The sequence below is a fragment of the Macaca fascicularis genome, chromosome 14 (assembly GCF_037993035.2).
Source record: "Macaca fascicularis isolate 582-1 chromosome 14, T2T-MFA8v1.1".
Lineage (NCBI taxonomy): Eukaryota > Metazoa > Chordata > Mammalia > Primates > Cercopithecidae > Macaca > Macaca fascicularis.
The window spans coordinates 11,313,889-11,341,451 of NC_088388.1; the positions used below are offsets into that span (position 1 = coordinate 11,313,889).

Consider the following 27,563-nt stretch of genomic DNA (forward strand, 5'->3'; position numbering starts at 1 on the left):
TACTCCAGCCTAGGCGACAGAGTGAGACTGTCTCAAACAACAAAAAGTTACTTTAATACATTTGGGCTATTTATTGAGACATGTCACTCTGTCGCCCAGGCTGGAGTGCTGTCAGAATCTTGGCTCACTGCAACCTTTGTCCCCCAGACTCAAGCAATCCTCCCACCTCAGCCTCCAGAATAGCTGGGACTACAGGTGACCACCACCAGGTCCAGCTAATCTTTGCATCATTTTTTTTTTTTTTTTGAGACGGAGTCTTGCTCTGTCACTCAGGCTGGAGTGCAATGGTGCGATCTCGGCTCACTGCAAGCTCCGCCTCCTGGGTTCATGCCATTCTCCTGCCTCAGCCTCCTGAGTAGCTGGGACTACAGGCGCCCGCCACCATGCCCGGCTAATTTTTTGTATTTTTAGTAGAGATGGGGTTTCACCGTGTTAGCTAGGATGTTCTCCATCTCCTGACCTCGTGATTTGCCTGCCTCGGCCTCCCAATGTGCTGGGATTACAGGCATGAGCCACAGTGCCCGGCCATATTTCCCATTTTGCTTTGGGCTTCTGAAAAAATAAAGGAAGACACTTCTTTCTGCCTATCCTTACTATGTCATCCTCTGCAAGCCATCGCCTCTGTATATAAGTACATTTAACAACACTGTCATGAAAAAGCTATGCCAGAGATACGATTAATTCCACCCACAGCTGATGAATATTTTCTGATTATATTTCTCAAGGCAAATATCCCCAACAATAACATGTATTGAACGCTATAGAAATAAACAGCATAGACAGAAAAAGACTCAGACTGTCTAAGTAGTAAAGTTTGTGCAGAACTGGAAACAAAAATCCACCTGGGTCAGAGGTATAGGGTTAATTTATCTTGCTGAGGGTCAGGTTTCTCCTTCATGCATGTTTAATGGTCCACCTAAGTTCAACTGGAGGAGCATCTTTCTTCTTTGTTAACCAAACATGCCCAGGTAGAGCTGCTTCTCTTTTCTATGGTAGCTGCTGAGTTCTGACTGTGTCAGCTGGAGGTACCGCCGGACGTTGGCATCTTGGAAGATGATGGAGAAGCAATTAGAAACAGAGTCAGTTAAGACCATAATCATACCTGTGGCAAGAAACAATGTTAACATGCTCCCATTTTTAAATCTCTCCAAGATCTGAATATATCGCAACCATTCTATGCAACAGTAAATCTCGTTAATTAATAACATTTGGAATTGAAAAAACAATCTGTGTCCCGGGCTGGACTGGTTGTTAATATTTATTTATTTATTTATTTATTTATTTATTTATTTTTGAGACAGAGTCTCACTCTGTCACCCAGGCTGGAGTGCAGTGGCACGCGATCTCCACTTACTGCAACCTCCACCTTCTGGGTTCAACCGATTCTCCTGCCTCAGCCTCCCGAATAGCTGAGACTACAGGTGTGCGCCACCATGCCCAGCTAACTTTTGTATTTTTAGTAGAGACGGGGTTCCACCATGTTGGCCAGGCTGGTCTGGAACTCCTAACCTCGTAATCCACCCGCCCTGGCCTCCCAAAGTGCTGGGATTACAGGTGTGAGTCACCACGCCTGGCCACTGGTTGCTAATTTCATAATAAAAGCAAGACTGATAAAGCAATTATTAAAATAGAGCCTCTAAAGATACTATTCGTAAAGATGGCAGGTTAATTTATGTACTTGAAGGTGAGAAACATGAACAAATGGCTTATATTTTATATCTTTATTAATTCATAATTAATGCCTTTCTCATTCATTTAGATTAGTGAGATTTTACTGCACTGCTATACATTTGGGGACTCTGCTACTAGTATCCTATGGCTATTGTAAGCCAGAATGCAAAAAGGAGACAATTTTCAGTGCTCAACCAACCAACACAGGAATGAGTCTCTCATCTGCTTCAAAATATCCTTTTTGCCTTGGAAACAAAGTCCCAAATTCTCTCTCAGCAGGACTGCCCTTTTTCTAGGTCACACCTGGGGTTAGCTGAGCTAACGGATAAAAGTGGTGGATCTGTTGGCATTCACACATCCTATTCCAATCACTGGTTTTGTTGTTATTGTGTGTGTGTGTGTGTGTGTGTGTGTGTGTGTGTGTGTGTGTGGTTTTTTAAATTTTTTTTTTGAGATGGAGTCTCCCTCTGTCACCCAGGCTAGAGTGCAGTGGTGTTAGCTCACTGCAAGCTCCGCCTTCCGGGTTCATGCCATTCTCCTGCCTCAGCCTCCCAAGTAGCTGGGACTATAGGCGCCCACCACCACGCCTGGCTAATTTTTTGTATTTTTAGTAGAGACGGGGTTTCACCATGTTAGCCAGGATAGTCTCGATCTAACCTCGTGATTTGCCCGCCTCGGCCTCCCAAAGGGCTGGGATTACAGGTGTGAGCACTGCGTCTGGCCATGCAGGCTAATTTTTGTATTTTTATTTATTTATTTATTTTTTTAATTTTTTTTTAAGTAGAGATGGGTTTCGCCATGTTGGCCAGGCCGGTCTTGAAATCCTGACCTCAGGTGATCTGCCTGCCTGGGCCTCCCAAAGTGCTAGGATTACAGGCGTAAACCACGGTACCCAGCCCCGACAAATAAGACTGTTTTTTTTTTTGAGACAGAGTCTCATTCTTGTTGCCCAGGATCTCGGCTCACCACAACATCTGCCTCCCGGGTTCAAGCAATTCTCCTGCCTCAGCCTCCCAAGTAGCTGGGATTACAGGCGTGCGCCACCACACCCAGCTAATTTTGTATTTTTAGTAGAGATGGGGTTTCTCCATGTTGGTCAGGCTGGTCTCGAACTCCTGACCTCAGGTGATCCACCTACCTTGGCCTCCCCAAGTGCTGAGATAACAGACGTGAGCCACCCCGCCCAGCCTGCCTAAATATGTACTTATAAATAAAAGCACATTGATGTATATTAAAATAGGCATACATATATATATGAAACAGACATACCGACATATATATTGTGTGTGCCTGATTAAGCATCAACCCCCTACACATGAAACCAATAATACTGCTTTTCTGTGGAGACAAGAACATAAGAGTAGAAAAAGGTCTGTTCATCGTATACTTTTTCAGTTTGAATTCTCAACCATGTGAATGTATTACTTATTGAAAATAATACACTGGCAAAGTAAAATAAAATCCCCTTTCCACAGATCCACCCTAACAAGACAATTTTGTCTTTACCATTTCAAAGCCCTTCTCCCTTACCTTTAGGCTGCCTATTGACTGCAGCCAGGAGGTAGTGGCGGGCCTGGTCATAGTCCTGCAGATGGAAAAAGGCCACTCCGGCCCGATACAAGGCCTTGGCATTATCAGGCTGTCGTTCCAGGACTTTCTGACTATATTCTCTCACTCGTTCGTAGTTCACAGGCTCCATCTGAAGGAGACAGGCTAATGGGCCAAATGAAAAGAGAGAAGAGGGAGGAGGGTTCGTTACACCAGGTTCCATTGGCCAGCTCAAGGCAGTACCAAACAGGGTGGTAACATTCAGTCAACAAATGCTAAAGTGTCTCCCATATTCCAGACACTCTTCTACACACTGGGGATGCAGCAGTGAATAAAAGCTTCACATATCAGCCCGGTGCAGGGGCTCATGACTGTAATCCCAGCACTTTGGGAGGCCAAGGCGGGCAGATCATCTGAGGTCGGGAGTTCAAGATCAGCCTGACCAACATGGAGAAACCCCATCTCTACTGAAAATAAAAATTAGCCAGGTGTGGTGGCGCATGCCTGTCCAGCTACTCGGGAGGGTGAGGCAGGACAATCGCTTGGACCTGGGAGACGGAGGTTTCGGTGAGCCGAGATTGTGCCATTGCACTCCAGCCAAGGGAACAAGAGTGAAACTTCATCTCAAAAAAAAAAAAAACAAAACTTCACATTATCTTGTAATCTACTTCAATATTTACTGATTTTCTGCTACACATTTAGTACTGAGTTAGACCTGGCTATAAAGCTGATAACAACATACTTTAAAATTTATTGAAAACTCTGGGCTGAGCATGGTGGCTCATGCCTGTAATCCTAGCACTTTGGGAGACTAAGGTAGGAGACTCGCTTGAGCCCAGGGGTTCAAGACCAGCCTGGGCAGCCTGGGCAACATAGTGAGACCTTCCCCTGCCCCCTTTTTTTGGCAGGGTATTCACTGCAGTGTTATAACAAGTGTATCCCGGATAACAAATGTATTCTTTATTGTTATTTTTTTAAGACAGAGTCTCACTCATCAGCCAGGCTGGAGTGCAGTGGCATGATCTGCAACCTCCACCTCCCAGGTTCAACCAAGTCTTCTGCCTCAGCCTCCCGAGTAGCTGGGATTACAGACATGTGCCAACATATCCAGCTAATTTTTGTGTTTTTAGTACAGATGGGGTTTCACCATGTTGGCCAGGCTGTTCTCGAACTCCTGACCTCAAGGGATCAGCCCACCTTGGCCTCCCAAAGTACTGGGATTACAGGCGTGAGCCACTATGCCCAGCTGAGACCCTATTTTTTTTTTTTTTTTTTGAGACGGAGCCTTGCTCTGTCGCCCAGGCTGGAGTGCAATGGCATGATCTCAGCTCACTGCAACTCTGCCTCCCAGATTCAAGCAATTCTCCCGCCTCAGCTTTCAAGTAGCTGGGATTATAGGCACACACCACCATGCCCGGCTAATTTTTGTATTTTTGTAGAGATGGGATTTCGCCATGTTGGCCAGGCTGGTCTTGAACTCCTGACCTCAGGTGATTCACTCGTCTCAGCCTCCCAAAGTGCTGGGATTATAGACGTGAGCCACCCTGCCCAGCCCCCCATTATTATTACTATTTTTTGAGATGGAGTGTCGCTCTGTCGCCCAGGCTGGAGTGCAGAAGCGTGATCTTGGCTCACTGTAACCTCTGCCTCCCGGGTTCAAGAGATTCTTCTGCTTCACCCTCCTGAGTAACTATGATTATAGGCGCTCACCACCATGCCTGGCTAATTTTCGTATTTTTAGTAGAGACGGGATTTCACCATGTTGGTCAGGCTGGTCTCCAACTCCTGACCTTGTGATCCGCCTGCCTCGGCCTCCCAAAGTGCTGGGATTACAGGCATGAGCCACCGTGCCTGGCCCCATTAACTTTTTATATGAAATTAGAATGCAGTGAGCCGAGATTGTACCACTGCACTCCAGCCTGGGCTACAGAGCGAGACTCCATCTTAAAAAGAAAAAAAAAAAAAAATTAGATAAATTACAATTTTTTAAAAAACAAATTTATCTTCATTGTATCTCTTCTACCCAAGGCTCTATGTTCTGTATCCCCCATTTCACCACAGTTCTTGTACTGCAGCTTTGTTAATAATGGTTGCCATTAATTGTGTGAGGAAATGGCAAGCACTGTGCTATGTGCTTGATATACACTGTCTTGTTTAATCTTCGCATCTACACAATTACATAGGTGTTACTATCTTCATTTAGTGGATGAAGAAATCAAGACTCAGAGAAGTAACTTGTCCGAGATCTTATAGCTTCTAGGTGGAATGAATATGAAATTTGAATGAAGCGCTCTCTAACTCCAAAATCATGATTCTCAGTAACAATCCAGTATATAACTTCACTATTCTCTTGGATGACTTAATGGGACCTTGAAATACAAACCTGCGGAGAAGCCAATTCAGGTCAATGTTCTGCCTTTTGATGATTAAGAAGGGAAACACATTCCCTATTTCACAACTGTGGGAATTAAACATAGTATTATGAAATCACAGTGCTGAGAAAGACCAAGAATCAGCACTGCTGAGCACATTAAAGGGCCTGTGCTGATGTCTGTATCCCTTCTACAACACCCCCACCAAGTGGTCATATGGTTTATACTTAGCTATTTCCCCAGAGGTCAACCAATCTATCACCCTTGCTCATTAATTCAACAACCAGTTCTTGTGCACTGACCATGTGCCAGGCACTGAGCTAGAAGCAGAGAATAAGAGGAGCAAGGCAGTTATCTTGATGATTAAAGAGGTTGAGGCCAGGTGCAGTGGCTCATGCCTGTAATCCCAGTACTTTGGGAGGCTGAGGCAGGTTGATCACTTGAGGTCAGGAGTTCGAAACCAGCCTGGCCAACATGGTGAAACCCCATCTCTACTAAAAATACAAAGAAATTAGCTGGGTTTGGTGGCGGGCGCCTGTAATCCCAGCTACTTGGAAGGCTGAGGCAGGAGAATCGCTTGAACCTGGCAGGCGGAGGTTGCAATGAGCCAAGATCATGCCACTGCACTCTAGCCTGGTTGACAGAGTGAAACTCTATCTCAAAAAAAAAAAAAGAAAAGAAAAAGAAAAAGTGGAGGAATACACAAGAAACAAGTAAATGAATTTGTTTGTTTTTAGACAGAGTCTCCCTCTGTTACCCAGGCTGGAGTGCACTGGCGCGACCTTGGCTCACTGCAACCTCCACCTCCTAGGTTCAAACAATTCTCCTGCCTCAGCTTCTCAAGTAGCTGGGACTACAGGTACCCACCAACACAACCAGCTAATTTTAAAAATATTTTTAGTAGAGACGGGGTTTCACCATGTTAGCCAGGATGGTCTCCATCTCCTGACCTTGTGATCTGGCCGTCATGGCCTCCCAAAGTGCTGGGATTACAGGCGTGAGCCACCACACCCGGCACAAGTAAATTAAGTTTTTTTTTTTTTTTGAGACGGAGTCTCGCGCTGTGTCACCCAGGCTGGAGTGCAGTGGCGCGATCTCGGCTCACTGCAAGCTCCGCCTCCCAGGTTCACGCCATTCTCCTGCCTCAGCCTCCGAGTAGCTGGGACTACAGGCGCCCGCCACCACGCCCGGCTAGTTTTTTTTTTGTATTTTTAGTAGAGACGGGGTTTCACCATGTTAGCCAGGATGGTCTCGATCTCCTGACCTCGTGATCCACCCGCCTCGGCCTCCCAAAGTGCTGGGATTACAGGCTTGAGCCACCGCGCCCGGCCGTAAATTAAGTTTTAAAAGTGCTTTAAGAGGCTGGGCACAGTGGCTCACACCTGTAATGCCAGCACTTTGGAGGCCAAGGCTCATGAGGTCAGGAGATCGAGACCATCCTGGCTAATGGTGAAACCCCGTCTCTACTTAAAATACAAAAAAGTAGCGGGGCGTGGTGGCGGGTGCCTGTAGTCCCAGCTACTCGGGAGGCTGAGGCAAGGGAATGGTGTGAAACTGGAAGGCAGAGCTTGCAGTGAGCCAGAATCACACCACTGACTCCAGCCTGGGTGACAGAGCGAGACTCGGTCTGGAAAAAAAAAAAAGAATTGCTTTAAGAAAAATAAAACTACGCTGGGACAGAGAATGAATGAAGTCAGAGTGCTGTTTGCTTATGGAAGATGTTTTGGTGGGAGGAATGTGGGGGACAGAGTCTTGCTTGCTGTGTCGCCCAGGTTGGAGGGCAGTGGCCCAATCTTGGCTCACTGCAGCCTAGACCTCCCATGCTCAAGACATTGGCCCACCTCAGTCTCCAGAACAGCTGGGACTACCCCAGTACGCATAACCAAGCCTGGCTAATTTTTGTGACTTTTTGTAGAGACAGGGTTGCGCCACGTTTCCCAGGCTGGTCTTGAACTCCTTGGCCTACCAAGGTGTTGGGATTCCAGACGTGAGCCACTGCGCCCTGCGCCCAACTCAGAAGGCTTCTGTTTTTTTTTTTTTTTTTTTGAGACGGAGTCTCACTGTGTTGCCAGGCTGGAGGGCACGATCTCGGCTCACTGCAACCACCGACTCCCCTGGTTCAAGCGATTCTCCTGCCTCAGCCTCCTGAGTAGCTGGGATTACAGGCACGTGCCACCATGCCCAGCTAATTTTTGTATTTTTAGTAGAGACGCGGTTTCACCGTGTTGTCCAGGATGGTCTTGATCTCCTGACCTCGTCATTCACCTACCCCAGCCTCCCAAAGTGCTGGGATTACAGGCATGAGCCACCACGCCCAGCCGACAGAAGGCTTCTCTAAGGAAGCAACTTTTGAGTCCAAATCTGGATAAGTGTCATTCAAGGGACAGGGCATTCTAGCTGGAAAGACAGCCTACAAAACGTGGAAATGTACTTTGGGCATTAAGTGTATAAAAGGGCCAGTTCGGGAAGGGCATGGTGGCTCACACCCGTAATCCCAACACTTTGGGAGGCCAAGGCGGGTGGATCACCTGAAGTCAGGAGCTCGAGACCAGCCTGGACAACTGACAAAACCCTGTCTCTACTAAAAATACAAAAATTAGCCGGGTGTAGTGGCAGGCGCCTATGATCCCAGCTACTTGGGAGGCTGAGGCAGGAGAATCGCTTGAATTCAGAAAGCAGAGCTTGCAGTGAGCCGAGATCACACCACTGCACTCCAGCCTGAGCAACAGAGTGCGACACTGTCTCAAAAAAATAAATAATAATAATAATAATAATAATAAAGGCCAGGCGTGGTGGCTCACGCCTGTAATTCCAGCACTTTGGGAGGCCGAGGTGGCCGGATCACCTGAGGTTGGGAGTTCCAGACCAGTGTGACCAACATGGAGAAACCCCATCGCTACTAAAAATACAAAATTAGCAGGGCGTGGTGCCATATGCCTGTAATCCCAGTTACTCGGGAGGCTGAGGCAGGAGAATTGCTTGAACCTGGGAGGCGGAGGTTGTGGGGAGCCAAGATGGTGCCATTGCACTCCAGCCTGGTCAACAAGAGCAAAACTCAGTCTCAAAAAAAAATAAAAAAATAAAAGAGCTAGTTGGTGCTGGGACCAAGGTGAGTTTGGATTTTCTCATAAGTGTGATGAGATGCCAATGGGGTGTTTTAGGCAGTGACATGATCTGATTTCCTCATCTGTAAAATGGGGGTAATCCTTGCAGTTTTGTGAAGATGGCAGACATCTGTAAATGACTGCCCAACATGTTATAGGCACTCAATAAATAAAAATTATTGGGCCGGGTACGGTGGCTCATGCCTGTAATTCCAGCACTTTGCGAGGCCGAGGTGAGCGAATCGCCTGAGGTCAGGAGTCTGAACATGGTTCGCTAACATGGTTGGCTAACATGGTGAAACCCCATTTCTAATAAAAATACAAAAAATTAGCCGGGCGTGGTGGCACACGCCTGTATCCCAGCTACTCCAGAGGCTGAGGCAGGAGAATCGTTTGAATCCGGGAGGAGGAGGTTGCAGTGAGCTGAGATCGTGCCATTGCACCCCAGCTTGGGCAACAAGAGGGAAACCCTTCTCAAAAGAAAAAAAAGAAAAATGAGGAAAAGTTATACGACCTACTTTAAACTTAATATTAAAATAAGGGACATTTAATACTTGTGAAACACGTTCATTGCTTCAGCTGGTGGTTTAGATATTAAATGTCCCTTAAATAAACAATGGCCTGACCTTAGGTATAATTTTGTCCTATAGCCTGCAAAATTCCCTAAAGCTATCAGCAATACCCAGAAGGCTGTTAGAAATGCAAACTGGGGCTGGGTACGGTGGCTCACGCATGTAAACCCAGCACTTTGGGAGGTGGAAGCGCGTGGATTACCTGAGGTCAGGAGTTCAAGACCAGCCTGATTAATATTATGAAACCCCATCTCTACTAAAAATACAAAAATTAGGTGTGGTGGCGCATGCCTGTAATCCCAGCTACTCGGGAAGCTGAGGCAGGAGAATCGCTTGAACCCGGGAGGCAGAGGTTTCGGTGAGCCGAAATCACGCCATTGCACTCCAGCCTGGGCAACAAGAGCGAAACTCCGTCTCAAAAAAAAAAAAAAATAGCTGGGTGTGGTGGCGGGCGCCTGTAGTCCCAGCTACTCGGGAGGCTGAGGCAGGAGAATTGCTTGAACCCGGGAGGCGGAGGCTGCAGTGAGCCCAGATCGTGCCAGTGCACTCCAGCCTGGGCGACCGAGCGAGACTCCATTCCAAAAAAAAAAAGAAAGAAAGAAATGCAAACTGGTAGGCCCCACGTCAGACCCATCGAACGTCTGGGGATGGGGCCTAGGAAGTTGTGTTTTAACAAACTCTCCAGGTGAAGTCGGAGAAGCCCTGCTCTATGGCAACTTAATTAGAGCCCCACAGATTGGCAGATTATTTTAACTCATGGCAGAATAAATGGATGACAGTTTTAAAAAAGTCAGCGGTTTTTTTTCCCCAATGTTCACAGATGTTCATGTTCCTGTCTTAATGCTCTCTAGCCCCCTTTAGCCCCGTTCTTACCAGCTAGATTGTTGTAGCAGTCAGTCTGGGTGGTATGCAGTATGTTTTCTTGTTCAGGCGTGAGGGCCGGGCCCTGAGGTCCGAGATTAGGTAATGGAGAGGGCAGACTCGGATCCAGACCCCGCAGCTGAAGCAGAGCTCGATGGTACCTACTCACAGCATCTCGGTACTTCCCTTCCCGGTAGCGCTGGTTCCCTTCCTCCTTGTACAGCTGAGCCTCCTGCAGACGCTTCTCCATAACTGTCGCCCAGGGTTCTTGGGAAATTGCTAAGTGAAGGAGCAATTGAAGCTCTAGGGTTGGGAACAAAATAATTGACTGTAGTAGCCAATTCAAGAAGGCAGGAAATTACTCTTCTTCCTGGAGGGTCCCCCAACAGGGACCTGCGGTTTGCTTGTTTCTACTCACAGCCCCACCTCTCCTTTCTGCAGTCTTTTTCTCCAGAAGTGCAGGCAAGTAGTTAGGAAGGGGATGTGGGAATAATGAAGCCAAACATTAAGGGACTTCCTAAAAAGACGATGTGGGCGGGGGAGACGATGGGAGACTTTCCGAAAAACTCAAGCGACGCCCTACTCAGAAATTGTTACGGGCGTGAGAACGCCGGGCACACTGGCTTCCGCCTTTCTTTCGGACCCGCCCCCCGACCTGGAAGTAGAAGGGAGTGGGTGGGACTAGTGCTAAAAGTCCGGAGGCTTGAAGCAATTCCAACTCTTCTTTATTCAGCAATCATTTATCTGTTGACGTCAGTAATATAAACTGGGAAGCCGAAATGAACCACCACCAAGGGAGACTGAGGTGTCCACATAAGCGTCACAGCTGCAAGCCCACCCAGCGCCGCGACCAGTTCCTCGCCCTCAGCAGATGCCCAAGCCTGGAACTCTCCCAGGCTTCGGTTTACCGGCGGGAGCACGTCAGAAATGCGGACAGTGCGGTATCTTAAAGGGTAGCGAGCATTGCGCCACATCGCCCAATCAGAAGAGGCTCCGGAAAAATAATCCCGCAGAAACGACCCCGCCTCCTCAACGAACCAAACGGGGCGGGGGGGGGGAAAAAAAAAAATCCCCTGGCAGCTTCGCCAATTGGAAAAATCCGGACGATCATGGATGACCAATCGGAACGGCAAATGACGATTCAAGTTGTCCAATAAGAGAAAAAGGGCGGGGTCAAGGCCTCAGTTGCTGGGTAGAAGTTGAGGCGTTGCGAAAAAAGGAGGGCCCGTGATTACTGTATTTCTTGGTTCTGGGGAGTCCTTTTGCTTCCTAGCCAGAAACACAATTGCTAGTAGGCTTACATGTTGCAACACATTCTCTTTTGACTTTTTGTCGTTACTGCTGCAAGCACAGACAGCAGGAAAAAGAGGCTAGCGACCCCTAAGACGCCTCAGCAATTGGAAGTGAGACGGAAGTAACAGTAGTGGGAGGGGCAATGGCATCAGGGAGCTCCGCGCGGCTGCGCAGAAGCCCCCAGCTGGAAGTACAGAAAGACCGGCGCGCACACGCTTCCGTGCTACGAGGCACTTGAGCCGCAGCCAGCCTTGCCCGTCTTGGACTCCACTGCGGCTGCGCGGTAAAAGCACCGGCGGCGATTGGCCCGGGGACGCCAGGGGGCGGGAGGAAGTGGGAGGAACTCCGTCGTCCTCCGCGCGCGCCTGCCCGCGGCTGGGGAACCGAAGGCCTGGAGGGGAAACAGCTCCCCGCGGCGTTGTTTTGGGCTCCGTGAGCCGAAAGGGGGAGGGGAGAGGAAGCAGAAGCAAACACTGCGCAGTGGGACCGTGCGCGGCCTCCGCTCCTGCGTGCGTGCGCTCGCTCGCGCGGGCTTAGTGCTGGCGCGTGAGGCGGAGGCGGGCGGCGGCGGCGGCGCCTGCGCGGTCGGACTCGGTCGACGGTTCGCAGGGGAGGAGGCGGCGGGAGGCGGAGGAGGCGGCGGCGGCGATGGAGGTGAAGCGGCTGAAAGTGACCGAGCTGCGGTCAGAGCTGCAGCGGCGGGGCCTGGACTCGCGCGGCCTCAAAGTGGATCTGGCGCAGCGGCTGCAGGAGGCGCTGGACGCCGAGATGCTCGAGGACGAGGCCGGCGGCGGCGGGGCCGGGCCCGGCGGGGCCTGCAAGGCGGAGCCTCGGCCTGTGGCCGCGTCGGGCGGCGGCCCGGGCGGGGAGGAGGAGGAGGACGAAGAGGAGGAGGAGGAGGACGAGGAGGCGCTGCTTGAGGACGAGGACGAGGAGCCACCCCCTACTCAGGCCTTGGGTCAGGCCGCGCAGCCGCCGCCGGAGCCCCCGGAGGCGGCAGCCATGGAGGCCGCAGCCGAGCCAGATGCTTCCGAGAAGCCGGTGGAAACCACGGTCGGGTCAGGAGGGGTAAATGGTGGCGAAGAGCAGGGCCCCGGTAAGGGGGAGGAAGACGAACCCGAGGAACGGAGCGGGGACGAGACGCCGGGATCCGAGGTGCCGGGTGACAAGGCCGCCGAGGAACAGGGTGAGGAGCTGGCAGCCGAGCCCGGCTCCAACCTGCCGGCTGCTCCCCTGATCTAGCACCCCGCCCTGCACCGCGGGGTCCGAGTCCTTGCTTTCGCTTGCCTCAAAGTGCCATCTGATGGAATGCCTTTCATTCTCTACCCACCTTTCTGAGGGGTTAGGCCGCCTCTCGTGGTCCTACTCTTTGCAGGAGGAAGGTTCCTGCCTAACTTGGTTCCTTGGTGATAGTGGATGGCAGTGAGTGATTTTGTATGCGAACTGCTTGTGAGCTACCTGTGGAACAGTCTCCCACGGTGCTTGTTATATTTTTCTTAGTTGAGAACGTGCTAAGCAATTGGGGATTACACGGAGAACTAGGCCCACGGTTAGAGGGTCAGGCCTTTGGGCTACCTGTTAACTTTTTCACCGTAAAAATGTTAAGCGAAAATCGAAGTCCGTCAAAGTCCGCTCAGTTAAAAGCATGTTACCAGAGCTTGAGCCAGAGAATCTGAAAATCCAACTTTGCTCTTCTTTGAGCTGTAGGGGAGAGCTTCTAGTGTAACACTGTCGAGTTTAATAGTTAACCAGTGAAGAGAAAACGTTAATCATGTGCATTTAGAGTTAGTTAACGTTACTTGGCTAGGGTTTTTATCTTGCTTGGATTATGATTACATTTTAATTCTCCCACTGAGTCCGTGGATGGGCATGTTTGTAGATTTGCTGAATACCTGGTGCTAGCCTTTTACATTTCAGGTCCCTCGTTTCCTGACTGGTAATGATTGAGGTGCTGGTGGGTCCGTTGAGTAAGCTTGTGGAAGAGTGTGTTGTAGAATTGCCCCAGGGAGTTAGTGACCTTTCTCCTTTCTTTTGAAGTGATTGGATGATTACAACTGATCCATAACACTATGTCAGAGTAGGGAGGATAAGTCTTACTATAAGGTGGGTGGCCTTAGTTCTTTTGTTAGTCATTTTTTTAGGCCACTAACCGAGAGTCTGAACCCATTGTACAACAATCGCATGCAACTTGCAGATTGTTTGTCCTGTGTCCTGGAACAAAAATCCCATTACATAACCTTTGACTTATGTGTATCCTAAAGAGCAGATAAAAATATTGAAGGATAGGCTGGGTGTGGTGGCTCACGCCTGTAATCCCATCACTTTGGGAGGCCAGGCGGGTGGATCACCTGAGGTCAGGAGTTCGAGACCAGGCTGGCTAACATGGTGAAACCCTGTCTCTAGTAAAAATACAAAAAATTAGCCGGTCGTGATGGCGGGTGCCTGTAATCCCAACTTCTTGGGAGACTGAGGCGGGAGAATGGCTTGAACCCGGGAGGCAGAGGTTGCAGTGAGCCGAGATCACAAGACTGCACTCCAGCCTGGGCACGATAGAACAAGACTCCATCTTAAAAATATATATATTGAAGGATAAAAGATTTTTAAAGAAATCATTATTAAAAACCTTAGCGTTGCAAAATGCAAAAGCCTAGGGAAAAATTCCAGGGTTTTTCCCCTTGTAGAGAATGTTGCTAAATGTACACCACCACCTTTCTGCCCCAAATTATGTGCAGTATAGATGAGGTATTATTTATGGATCTCTTATGACTTAGTGGTTTGCTCTTACAACTTTCAGTAGAAGTCCCTGGTAAAAATACAACTATGTTTAATGCACTTGAGTCCATTTGGCTGTGCATTTCAAAACAGGAAAGGGAAAAGAAAAATTGAGGCTTCTCTGTATCATGAAGTTGTGGAAAAGTGTTACAAAATACGTATTAACTGCCTACCTTAAATCTAGATCTGACAAGAGTCAAATTAACCTTTGAAGTTTTTTTAGAGACCTAGGGGATATTTTTTATGTCATATTGTTGGGGAAATCTGCAAGTTTGACCTGATTTAAGTGGATAAATTTAGAATGCAAAAATTGTCCAATTTTTATCTACTGCTTGACTGTAATTAGCCCATGTCCCTTTTTTAAAAAATAAAATAAAATCACAGCCAATGACAGAAAGATGATCTTTAGAAATAAAATGTTCTGTGAATGTAGTGGGAATAACCTAGTTGTTTTGATCAGACAGATTCTCAGATTCCCTGTTAGTGTCTATTAGTTCTGAGCTTATTCTACACTCCAGTATGAAAACTGCTGATTTTCTTTCCCTCGTTTTTGTAGGAGATGACCAAGATAGTGAAAAGTCAAAACCAGCAGGCTCAGATGGTGAGCGGCGGGGGGTAAAGAGACAGCGGGATGAGAAGGATGAACATGGCCGAGCTTACTATGAATTCCGAGAGGAGGCTTACCACAGCCGGTGAGGGAAACAGTCCCTTTCCTTGAAGGGAGTGTCTGCTCTGATTTTGGTATACCTGGTATTGACTGGAGAGACTGGAAGGAGGGTGGATTCAAAATGGAATAGGTTTTTATAGGCATGAGTTTTAGATTGCATCTACCATGGAAACTCCTATTGCCCTTTCTCATTTATTGAAAAAAGCTGTCTGCTGGGATTTGATATTCACTGATAGTTTAAAATGGACATAATGTCATACACACACCTCTCAAAGAAGAGGACTTTGTTTACGTTGTGTTTCTTTTCTATCTTACATATATAGCTCAAAGTCTCCACTGCCTCCTGAAGAAGAGGCAAAAGATGAGGAGGAGGATCAAACTCTTGTGAACCTGGACACGTGTATGTATAAGGCAGACAGATTGTGGTTTTTAACTAATCTCCTAAAAGTGATTTTGGAGATTAAAACTTCATAGCCTATAAATTCTATGAGACTTTGTATCCACTTCAACAACTGGCTACACTTGTGCTCTGTTGGTAGCTTACAAGTATTGGACATTGGAGTAAACTGATTGTTTCTTTCTTTACAGATACCTCGGATCTGCATTTTCAAGTGAGCAAAGACCGCTATGGAGGGCAGCCCCTTTTCTCAGAGAAGTTCCCCACCCTTTGGTCTGGGGCAAGGAGTACTTACGGAGTGACAAAGGGAAAAGTCTGCTTTGAGGCAAAGGTAGCTCATTAAGACCATTCATTCATTTATTCCTGGATAGTTACAGTTCTTAGGGAGAAAAAAAAGATTATTATTTATTTATTTATTTATTTATTTTTTTGAGACGGAGTTTCGCTCTTGTTACCCAGGGTGGAGTCCAATGGCACCATCTCGGCTTACCACAGCCTCTGCCTCCCAGGTTCAAGTGATTCTCCTGCCTCAGCCTCTCAAGTAGCAGCTAGGATTACAGGCATGCACCACCACACCCGGCTAATTTTGTATTCTTAGTAGAGATGGGGTTTCTCCATGTTGGTCAGGCTGGTCTTGAACTCCCGACCTCAGGTGATCCGCCGGCCTTGGCCTCCCAAAGTGGTGGGATTATAGGCGTGAGCTACCACACCTGGCCGAGGAACAAAGATTTTTTTTAAAAGACCTTTCATTTATTCATTAAACTACTACCTATGTATACTGGACTTCTGTCCAATCAGGCTTTTATTAGTGCAGGTAGGTAAAAGCACTGTGCTTTAACAAGAACCTTAGTTTCAGTAACCAAGAAATTGATCCCTGTGGCTTTCAGTTCAGTGACTGTTATTCTGATGTTGAGATAATTGTCGTTTTCAGTTTGTATAAAAATCGTGTCTTTCTAACTCCGAGTTTGCTACTCAGTTGGTCACAATATCTAATAGTTCCCTTTCTGACTTGGCCAGGTAACCCAGAATCTCCCAATGAAAGAAGGCTGCACGGAGGTCTCTCTCCTTCGAGTTGGGTGGTCTGTTGATTTTTCCCGTCCACAGCTTGGTAAGTTTATTTCTTTAACTTCTTCATTAGTGTTTACTACCATATTGCTTACTCTGTGGCAAGTCTGGATGTAGGTAACTAATTTGTTGACTATTCTAGGTGAAGATGAATTCTCTTACGGTTTCGATGGACGAGGACTCAAGGCAGAAAATGGACAGTTTGAGGAATTTGGCCAGACTTTTGGGGAGAATGATGTTATTGGCTGCTTTGCTGTGAGTGCTCCTGAAAGTCATGGGTCATAACAAGGAGTGGATAGAGGGCACTGGGAATTCACTGTGCTTCCCATCAACTATTGGCTTTTATGCATATGATGCGTGGCTCGCTTAGTTACATTGTGCAGCAGTCTGTGTGAAAAAAGATTAAATTGTAAAGTTTAATCAACCTGAAGCCTTGTCAGCCAATAAGTGCTCTTGTCCTTTGTCATTGTAGAATTTTGAGACTGAAGAAGTAGAACTTTCCTTCTCCAAGAATGGAGAAGACCTAGGTGTGGCGTTCTGGATCAACAAGGAATCCCTGGCAGACCGGGCCCTTCTACCCCATGTCCTCTGCAAAAATTGTGTTGTAGAATTAAACTTTGGTCAGAAGGAGGAGCCCTTCTTCCCACCACCAGAAGAGTTTGTGTTCATTCATGCTGTGCCTGTTGAGGAGCGTGTGCGCACTGCAGTCCCTCCCAAGACCATAGAGGAATGTGAGGTATGCCAAACAGTATACAAACACTGAGGTTGTATGCTTTGCAGAGGTGGGTGCATATGCTCTCCCAGGTCTCAGAGCATTACCAAACAGGAATGGGAGAATATTCTTAAATTGGATTTGATAAACATGACCCTCACTTATCTTTCATTATATTTCTGGTTCTGTGTTTTGCAGGTTATTCTGATGGTGGGACTACCGGGATCTGGAAAGACCCAGTGGGCACTGAAATATGCAAAAGAAAACCCTGAGAAAAGATATAATGTCCTGGGAGCTGAGACTGTGCTCAATCAAATGAGGGTTAGTTGCTGTTGGGGATATTTGTCAGATACAGTATTTGCTCTTCACATACCAAGAGACTCTTATAACCTATCTTTAATGGAGAGTTAGTTTCAGGTGTCTGAGAACAAGGGTCCCATAAATAGAGAAATGAGATTTTTCTCTCTATGTGTTTTAGGTGGGTTTATTTTTGTTTTTCTTTGCTGTGTTGTCACATTTCTGAAAGCACATAAGATCTGAAATACATCCAGGTTAAGACTGGAAATGACTACTGCAGGAAATGGACAACATTCACAGCACCGAAGAACAGGAATAGAATGATATCATAGATTCAGTATTTGAAGAGGTGACATGTACCAGTGACTCTTGGGCTCTAACTTGATATATAACTTGTGTGTTTTTTTTTCACCACTTCTCAAACTAATCAGATGAAGGGGCTCGAGGAGCCAGAGATGGACCCCAAAAGCCGAGACCTTTTAGTTCAGCAAGCCTCCCAGTGCCTTAGTAAGCTGGTCCAGATTGCTTCCCGGACAAAGAGGAACTTTATTCTTGATCAGGTATTAAACTGATAAAATTGCCTAGAGTCAATGTGGGGTGTGTATATAAAGAGAGACTGAATTAAGGAACAGAATCAGCTTACCTAATTATGATCATCTGGTTGTGTGTTAATGGTTGCAATGTTTTTTGAACTCAGGGGTACCCCTGATTAGTGTTTTTACCTGAAAATATATAGACCCAGGCTCTAAAACATGTAATAAAAACAATGGAAAGAGTTGGAACTCATTTGAATTCCTGGCTCCACCACATTCTGGTTTGTAATTTGGATAAGTCCTTTATCCTCTGTGAACCTCAGTTTCCCTGATGAGCAAAACAGGATAATACCTGTCACGTAGTTTGAAAAGTTAAAGAAGATCATGTGTATTGATCCCTCATCTCATGTCTTCTGAGTTACCAAAGATACTGAGTCTTTTTTTTTTTTTTTTTTTTTTTGGAGATGGGGTCTCGTTCTGTTGCCCAGGCCGGAGTGCAGTGGCGCGATCTCGGCTCGCTGCAAGCTCCACCTCCCAGGTTCACACTATTCTCCTGCCTCAGCCTCCGGAGTAGCTAGGACTACTGGCGCCCGCCACCATGCCTGGCTAATTTTTTGTTTTTGTTTTGTTTTTTTTTTTTTTTTTTTTTTTTTTTTTGAGACGGAGTCTCGCTCTGTCGCCCAGGCTGGAGTGCAGTGGCCGGATCTCAGCTCACTGCAAGCTCCGCCTCCCGGGTTCACGCCATTCTCCGGCCTCAGCCTCCCGAGTAGCTGGGACTACAGGCGCCCGCCACCTCGCCCGGCTAGTTTTTTTTTTTGTATTTCTTAATAGAGACGGGGTTTCACCGTGTTAGCCAGGATGGTTTCGATCTCCTGACCTCGTGATCCGCCCGTCTCGGCCTCCCAAAGTGCTGGGATTACAGGCTTGAGCCACCGCGCCCGGCCAATTTTTTGTATTTTTAGTAGAGACAGGGTTTCACCGTGTTAGCCAGGTTGGTCTTGATTTCCTGACCTCATGATCCACCTGCCTCAGCCTCCCAAAGTGCTGGGATTACAGGATTACAGGCTTGAGCCATCGCACCCGGCCTTTTTTGTTTTTTTGAAGATGGAATATTGCTCAGCCACCACCCAGGCTGGAGTGCGGTGGTGCAATCTCGGCTCACTGCAACCACCATCTCCCGGGTTCAAGCGATTCTCCCGTCTCAGTCTCCCGAGTAGCTGGGATTACAGCACCCGCCATCATGCCCAGTTAATTTCTGTATTTTAGTAGAGATGAGGTTTCACCATGTTGGCCAGGCTGGTCTTGAACTCCTGACCTGAGATGATCTGCCCACCTTGGCCTCCCGAAGTGCTAGGATTACAGGCGTGAGCCACTGTGCCTGGCTGATACTGATTCTTTTGGTTAAATTTGAGTGATAATTTTCTTCCAAAACATCAGTTATTCCTCCTGTTCTTAGTGTAATGTGTACAATTCTGGCCAACGGCGGAAGCTATTACTGTTCAAGACCTTCTCTCGGAAAGTGGTGGTGGTTGTCCCTAATGAGGAAGACTGGAAGAAGAGGCTGGAATTGAGGAAGGAAGTAGAGGGAGATGATGTGCCTGAATCTATAATGCTGGAGATGAAAGGTGGGTGTCTTAGTCCATTTTCTGCTGCTATAACAGAATATCACAGACTTTGTAATTTACAAATGTAATAGAGGTTTATTTCCCTCATGGTTCTGGAGGCTGGGAAGTCCAAGAGCACAGCACTGGCATCTGATGAGGTCCTTTTTGCTGCATCATTCTGTGGCAAGAGGGCAAATGTGAGAGAACTTGCTTTTATAACAAAGCTGCTCTCACGATAACGGCATTAATCTATTCATGAGGATGGAACCCTCATGACCAGCTCACATTAAAAGTCCCACCCTTTCAACACTGCTCATTGGGGATTAAGTTTCCACCACTTGTACTTTGGTGGGACATAACTCAAACCATAGCAGTGGGCTAAAATTGTACAAGTTAAAGAGATTTTATCCCTGGTCAGTGCACACCTTATTGAAGCCTCTTAGCACCTGGAGTGACACTCTACATCTAAAATATAAATCTAAAGAGGAACTTAATGGTTACAAGCATTTGTAGGTGAATGAATGAGCAGAGAGAAGCAGTAACCCCTTGACTCATTGTTTTCTTGGTTTGTTTTGGTTTGGTTTGGTTTGGTTTGGTTTTGAGACAGAGTGTCACCCCGTTGCCCAGCTTAGAGTGCAGTGGTGTGATCTCAGCTCACTGCAACATCTACCTCCTGGGTTCAGGCGATCCTCTTGCTTCAGCCTCCCAAGTAGCTGAGATTACAAGCATGTGCCACCATGCCTAGCTAATTTTTGTGTTTTTAGTAGAGACGGTGTTTCATCATATTGCCCAGGCTGGTCTTGGAACTCCTGACTTCAGTTGATTTGCCTGCCTTGGTCTCCCAAAGTGCTGAGATTACAGGCATAAGCGGCTGCACCCAGCCGCCTTGACTCGTTTTGAAAAAGATACAGAAAGGGAAATAGTGAGCCGGGCGCGGTGACTGATGTCTCTAATCCCAGCACTTTGGGAGGCTGAGGCTGGTGGATCACAAGGTCAGGAGCTCACGACCAGCCTGACCAAGATGGTGGAACCCTGTCTTTACTAAAAATACAAAAAAAATTAGTCAAGCATGGTGGTGGGCACTTGTAATCACAGCTACTTGGGAGGCTGAGGCAGAGAATTGCTTGAACCCGGGAAGTGGAGGTTGTAGTGAGCCGAGATTGTGCCACTGCACTCCAGCCTGAACAGAGGGAGACTCCCATCTCAAAAAAAAAAAAAAGAAGAAGAAGCAAGGAAAATAGTGACTGTAGGGGGATTTAAACTCAACGGAGAGGCTTCTGTGAATCAGTTATTTGTTAAGTAAATATTTCTGGTACATCTACTGTTTGTCTATATTTCTTACTCTGCTTTTTTTTTTTTTTTTTTTTTTTCTTTTTTTTATTGAGACGGAGTCCTGCTCTGTCGCCCAGGCTGGAGTGCAGTGGCCGGATTTCAGCTCACTGCAAGCTCTGCCTCCCGGGTTTATGCCATTCTCCTGCCTCAGCCTCCCCAGTAGCTGGGACTACAGGCGCCCGCCACCTCGCCCGGCTAGTTTTTTTTTTTTTGTATTTTTAGTAGAGACGGGGTTTCACCGTATTAGCCAGGATGGTCTCGATCTCCTGACCTCGTGATCCACCTGTCTCGGCCTCCCAAAGTGCTGGGATTACAGGCTTGAGCCACCGCGCCTGGCTGCCTTTTTTTTTTTTTTTTTTTTTTTTTTTTTTTTTTTTTTTTTGAGAGTCTCCCTGTTGTCACCTAGGCTGGAGTGCAGTGGCACGATCTCGGCTCACTGCAACCTCTGCCTCACAGGTTCAAGCGATTCTCCTGCCTGAGCCTCTTGAGTAGCTGGGATTACAGGCACCCGCCCAGCTAATTTTTGTACTTTTAGTAGAGACGGGGTTTCGCCATGTTGATCGGGCTGGTCTCAAACTCCTGACCTCAGGTGATCCACCGCACCTCGGCCTCCCAAAGTGCTAGGATTACAGGTGTGTGCCACCGCGCCTGGCTGCAGGGAGAGATTATTGTGGTTCGAATTAAAATATAGCAGTTGGAGTGAATGATCTCATTGGTGTAACTTGATTTCTGGTATCACATTATGTTTATGTTTTGTTTGTTAATTTGGCTGAAGTCTGTAATGCAATACATAAGACAGTAATGTCTACACAAGAAAGAAATATTAATATTTTGATTGATCCTTCTACTATTCCGTTAAAATGTGATTTTTTTTCCCCTTGCTGCCTTTAGTTCCTGACATCCCACCTACTCTATCAACTGTTTGCTCTTCAAATTCTGATAATTCCCCAGGCATGGGAACTGGTTTGCACATCTATGAGCCAGATCCTCAGAGTTTACTCAGAATGAACTATGCCAGTCTATAACTCATACTTAGGCACTCAGAGAAATGTAGCTCAGTTTTATAAAACTGAGGGCCAAGTGTATTCATCTAAGAATCACAAGAGCCCCATTGAACTGAATTTCCACGGGGACTCAGCTTCTGAACTTGACGTCCAGAGACTGGCAGATGTGCTGGCCTATCATGGACAGGTGGTAAATGAGAGCCCTTTTACTTTTGTCTTCTTTTCTTGTATAGATGAGCAGATGCCTTTAGGCTTGGGTCAGTTTCTCATTGAGTCTCTGTTCTGTCACTAAGGCCAGAGTGCAGTGGCACTCAGCCTCCCGAGTAGCTGGGATTACAGGCGCATGCCACCATGCCTGGCTAATTTTTGTATTTTTAGTAGAGACAGGGTTTCACCATGTTGGCCAGGCTGGTCTCGAACTCCTGACCTCAAGCCGTCCGCCTGCCTTGGCCTCCCAAAATGCTGGGATTACAGGCGCGAGCCACCATGCCTGGCCATCACTGAGTCTCTTTTTAAAATGTTATTTCTTACCATCTTATCTGACCAACACCAAAACTTTCTCAGTTACTTTTAGCCTCTGGTTACCTGCTTCTGTCCTGATAAGAAACTTTAACCCAGTTCACTCCTAATTTATTTATTTATTTATTTATTTATTTATTTATTTTTTTTTTTTTGAGACGGAGTCTGGCTCTGTTGCCCAGGCTGGAGTGCAGTGGCCGGATCTCAGCTCACTGCAAGCCCCGCCTCCCGGGTTCACGCCATTCTCCTGCCTCAGCCTCCCGAGTAGCTGGGAGTACAGGCGCCCGCCACCTCGCCCGGCTAATTTTTTTTGTATTTTAGTAGAGACGGGGTTTCACCGTGTTAGCCAGGATGGTCTCGATCTCCTGACCTCGTGATCCGCCCGTCTCGGCCTCCCAAAGTGCTGGGATTACAGGCTTGAGCCACCGCGCCCGGCCCACTCCTAATTTATTATAGATCACTTGAGAACTTGTAAATCTATTGCCTGGGTCTGTTACAATTTAGAGAAAACTTAGAGTAGAAAAAGTTAATGTCATTATTGAGATGTGAGTGGGTATGAACCTAGCACATTTTTGTGCAGTAATAGGTGAGACATAGGAAGTCATATGCTTCTTGTAGTAGAGTTTTCGTAATGAGTTCTTACCCATCTATGCACTTTTCAGGCCCACAAGCTTCTCTCTTACTCTTATAGCCAACTTCTCTTTGCCTGAAAAATGCGACTATATGGATGAAGTGACATATGGGGAGCTGGAGAAGGAGGAAGCTCAGCCCATTGTCACTAAGTACAAGGAGGAGGCGAGGAAGCTTCTGCCCCCCTCCGAGAAGCGGACAAACCGCCGAAACAACCGAAACAAGCGTAACCGGCAGAACCGAAGCCGGGGCCAAGGCTATGGTGAGTCCTGGGGACCTGCCAGCCCCCCTGCTTCTGTCCATTCTTTGTGCTTAGTACAGCAAGATGTGCAAGGGAAGGCCAAGGAAACCAAGTCAGGTCATTAACAATAGGGATGTGCCTTCTTCATGGAGCTTATTTCTTCCTGTGTTCTTTATCCCTGCCTTTTTCTTGTGCTTTTTCCATAATTCTTTGCAACAAAAATCCTCTTTTTAAAAAAAGAATTACTTTTCACAAAAGTATTTGTTTCTTTGAAAAGCAATGCTTGGGCTCTCTCATCTGTCTAGTTTTCATTTTAACACATGGGTTCGCAGTGTCACTGTTCCTATCTGAAGGATTTGTGCAGTTAAATCAGATTCTCATCTTCAGTTTTCTTGCTCCTCTGTCATTTCGATCATCCTAACTGTATAGACAAGAAAGTGAATGCTTTATTCAGTGTTTTTTATCGGGGGAGGAAGTTAACCAAGCAAGTTAGGCTATTAGTAGAATTAATTTCCCCCTGAATGTCTAGTTTGTCAGTTAAAACCCCAGTGTGCATTCACTGCTCTTTAAAAATGTGTGTGTATGTGTGTGTGTCACTGTTAAGTCAGCAGAATTTTCGAGTGCCTGCTATGTGCTAGGTACTGTAAATGCTGACAGTTCCCGCCCTTGAGGAGCTGATGACAGAAACTTTGTTTCTTTTGCATAAAATGATAGGTATGGGTTATATGACATCTGAAATCCCTTCCAGGGCTGAAAGTCTGCGATTCTATGAATGGCAGTTTTTCTTTATGTTTCTAACTCTGCCATGTATCCTTTTGCCATCTTAAATGTTTTACAGGAATTGGGGAGGTTCAAAAACAAAGTGGCTTGGTTTTCTTGTGTCTCTGTTCCTCTGCCCTCCCCCCTCAGACTTTTTAAAAGCTCCTGGCTGGTGCTTTAATTAACATACGTGAGCCTGGCCGAAGCAGGCCTCATATTCCCCCAGAATTGCCTTTGGCTCCGACTTTTTGATTTCCACCCAGACGTGGAGCCAGGACCCCATGCCAGCTGTCTGAGCGCGCTCTCCATTTCTCTTCCAGTGGGCGGGCAGCGCCGAGGCTACGACAACCGGGCCTACGGGCAGCAGTACTGGGGGCAGCCTGGAAACAGAGGGGTGAGTGCAGCTCTCCTTCTGCTCCTCACTCTGGGCTGTGAGAGCCATTCCTATTGGCTTAGGGGAGCAGAGTGGTTTGCCTGTTTTCTTAGGGCTTAGGGTTTTGCCCATTTAATATGTTCTGGAAGATTTACTGTGGGAAAATTAAACCAATTTATAATATCGAGCTAAGATGTGTCCCATTTAAAAGGGGGTCGCAGTGGGTCATGCTGCCAAAAACCCATAAATCTTCACTCCTTTTTCTTTTCCTTTCTCAGGGTTACCGTAATTTCTATGATCGATACAGGGGAGACTATGATCGATTTTACGGGCGAGATTATGAGTACAACAGATACAGAGACTATTACAGACAATACAATCGGGATGTGAGTATCATCTTGGGATAGATACAGGGTGAACGGGGGGCAGGAGCAGAAGGATGAATGTTGTGCCTCTTCATCCTCAGCCAGCTCTGGCTCCAAGTGATGGGGTTTCCCCTCTCTTCTAGTGGCAGAGTTACTACTACCACCACCCCCAGGACAGAGACCGATACTACAGGAACTACTACGGTTACCAAGGGTATCGGTGAAGCCCCTGCCATGGTCACCTGTCAGCCATGAAGCTGAATCTCTGGGGGTGCCAGGCACCCCCGCAAAACACAACCAAGGAAAACAGGGGCTGTCGGGGTGGGGCTGAGCTGCCGGGGAGGGGTGGTGGGGGGGGAGGGTGCTCAAGCAGGGGTGGGGGAGGGGGGAGGTGGAAACAACGAAACTGTACATTTTTTTTAAAGTTTGTTGAAAAGAATATTGTCTTATTCTATAAAACATTTCAAACCTAGTTAGAGATTTGTAATCAAAAAACATTTGCGCAGAAAGCAGCACTTAGGGCTGCCTGTTCTATACCCTGCAGTCAGACAGGAAAAGAACTGAAAATGGCACCCTTCTGACATTCTGAGGCAGCTGGACTGGCAGCCAAGTAAAGGAGAGTGATGAGGTGGTGTGGGGAGGGTGGGGAGGCAGTGCGAGGGTGCTCTCCACAGCAGGTAGGAGCAGGCAGGAGTCGGGACGGGGGAGAGCTTGTGACTGGGGCAGTGAAAATAAACGATTGGCTCTTATCAATCACTTGCACCAACTAACCGTTTGTATTTTCTTTACCGACCTTTCCCTTTTGGGATATGTGGTCTGGTGGGCTGGGAGGCTTACAGTGTCCCAACTCTCCATTTTCCTGTGCCTTTGTGCTGTTTGGCTGAGGCATGGAGACTGCCAGCGGGTGGTTCTATTATGCAGGATTCCCAGGCCAAGAAAGCCTGGGGACTGTCCTTGATTGCAGAGCAGAATAGCCTGCCCCCTCTATAAACACATTGATTAATTCCCATAAAATCTTGGGGAGAATGGGATTGCAGCCCTCAGCCTGAAGATTATGATTTGCCAGTCTCTAGTCTCTGTCTTCCAAGGTTGAAAGAGGTGGGAGGTCTCTGAAATCATCCCTGTTAGAGTGTCCTCTTACAGTGCGAGAGAAGGAACGTTTCTCAGGGTTTCAGCTCACACGAAAACACAGCAGGATTCTTTTCACTGCAGCGGGATATGTATATAGGTGAATCCTGTGGTGTGGGCTTCCAGGCCCAGGTGCTGAGAATAGCAACTAGCAACTATTTTCTACAGTGTGGAGGGCTTGTGCCCTGCTGGTTTTTTTGATACACAGGTAGAGAGTGGATAGAAGAGGGGAGGGTGGGGGGCGGGAGGCAGCTCAGTGGGGCTGCTGAACCTTGGGAAGAGTGAGTGTGAACGTGTGTAAATGTGCGTGTGAAAGGGAGCACCCCTTCCTGACTTCTAGAAACAAAATTCCTTTTGGGGCGCTTTCCCTGTGTGTCCCCAGAGAGGCCTCTAGCCAAGAGACTTCATTTAGGATAGTTTCATTTGTGACTTTACCAATATCCTCCCAGTTCTTGATAGACAGCTGTAGGTTGCTGGGTTCAAGAATATGGGTGGGATATGGAATGCTTTTCCATTGTCTAGCTTCAGTTTTTATTCATCCTTCTGCTCAGCACTGTCAGCCGAGAGCTTACTCAGCAGACACCACATACTGCAGCACTTCCTAGTGAGAAAATCTGGGTTGTGCCACTAGAAAATGCTTCACTTCCATTTCCTCACCTGGGCAGCTCTCTTTAAAATTGTGTGCTGATTTGGTCTTCCTCTCCTCCTCCCACTGTTACTGCCCTGCAGCCCTTGTTCAGGTGTACAGACCCTTATTCTGCCTTCCAGTGTCTCTGTCTGTCATGACACACCCTTCCACCCAAATACCTCTGACCCCAAGGCTGGAACAGGGCTAGTAGGAGATACGTTTGCTTTCTCATAGTCATGTCCTTTCTCTCGGCACTGCTTCCCTGCAGTGTCCTCAAATGGATTTGTGTGTGGCAGTGGAGTGATTGCATGAATTTTTCTGTAATACATTAACTTTGTATTATTATTAAGGGAGTTTGAGAAAGCTTTGCTTATAATGTCAAGGCAAGGAGGTAAAAACGAGCCCAAAGAAATTCCCTTAGGGCAAGATTATGTTATAATAGAAAATTGAATTTCCTGAGGTAGTGGCTGCCACCCCTTTTCAGATGTTTAGTCCTGCGAATAGCATCTTTCTTGTAGTCTGTGACATGGATGGGGATGCTAGGGCCCTCAGGGGCAAGGGGACTAAACTAAATCAAGTTAGGTTTTTTCCCAGCAGGGATTAGGAGAGGTACTTGCTGTTGATATTTGACACTAGAAAGTCATCTTTTTTACAAAACTTTTTCTAGGTTGGTGGAAAGTGAAACTGCCACATCCTTGTTGGTTTAGTTCAAGAGATCATTTGCAACAACAGTAGATGTCTGGGTTTTGTTTCTGTCTTTTTATTATGAAAAACTTTGTTAAGGGGGAAAATGTGGATTATGGTAACCAGAGGAATCCGTAGCCTTGTTTTCCTTAGAACACTTTTTGTGTTTTATCAGACGTCTGTTGTAGTTGTAGACAGGAAAGCTTGTGAGAAAAACACCACATGGAGCCTGTAAATGTTTTTGCACAACCTGTAAAGCATTCTTGGAAGTGGCCAGTAAAAAAGGGTTTTACCATTTAAAAAAAAATGTAACTGTGTCATTGTTTACATCTGTAACTTTTTCCTCCCCTGTTCTCATTACACCATTCTGGCGAAAATGTAGGCAAAGTAGCTTCCAGTTTTAGAATAAATAACCATTTGGATTGAATTCAC

At 47.0% G+C, this 27,563-nt stretch overlaps 2 protein-coding genes across 3 annotated transcripts; one reads left to right on the top strand and one right to left on the bottom strand.

The window, feature by feature from the left end:
- Positions 1-694: 694 nt before the first annotated feature.
- Positions 695-10,756, bottom strand: TTC9C (tetratricopeptide repeat domain 9C). Of its 2 annotated transcripts, XM_065529476.2 has the most exons (4): positions 10,141-10,756; positions 5,603-5,677; positions 3,202-3,384; positions 695-1,045 (listed from the first exon to the last, which is right to left on the bottom strand). In XM_065529476.2, the coding sequence occupies exons 3-4, from the start codon at positions 3,368-3,370 to the stop codon at positions 951-953; spliced, it is 264 nt and encodes an 87-aa protein (XP_065385548.1). In that variant the 5' UTR covers positions 3,371-3,384; positions 5,603-5,677; positions 10,141-10,756; the 3' UTR covers positions 695-950. The 2 variants fall into 2 exon arrangements, with proteins under 2 accessions (XP_065385548.1, XP_045227926.1); XM_045371991.3 differs by lacking the exon at positions 5,603-5,677.
- Positions 10,757-11,768: 1,012 nt separating this feature from the next.
- Positions 11,769-27,562, top strand: HNRNPUL2 (heterogeneous nuclear ribonucleoprotein U like 2). The gene is made up of 14 exons (XM_005577562.5): positions 11,769-12,607; positions 14,750-14,885; positions 15,184-15,260; positions 15,449-15,588; positions 16,275-16,365; positions 16,465-16,577; positions 16,795-17,058; positions 17,233-17,355; positions 17,763-17,891; positions 19,321-19,489; positions 23,015-23,215; positions 24,274-24,347; positions 24,605-24,712; positions 24,835-27,562. The coding sequence occupies exons 1-14, from the start codon at positions 12,070-12,072 to the stop codon at positions 24,913-24,915; spliced, it is 2,244 nt and encodes a 747-aa protein (XP_005577619.1). The 5' UTR covers positions 11,769-12,069; the 3' UTR covers positions 24,916-27,562.
- The last annotated feature ends 1 nt before the right edge of the window (position 27,563 follows it).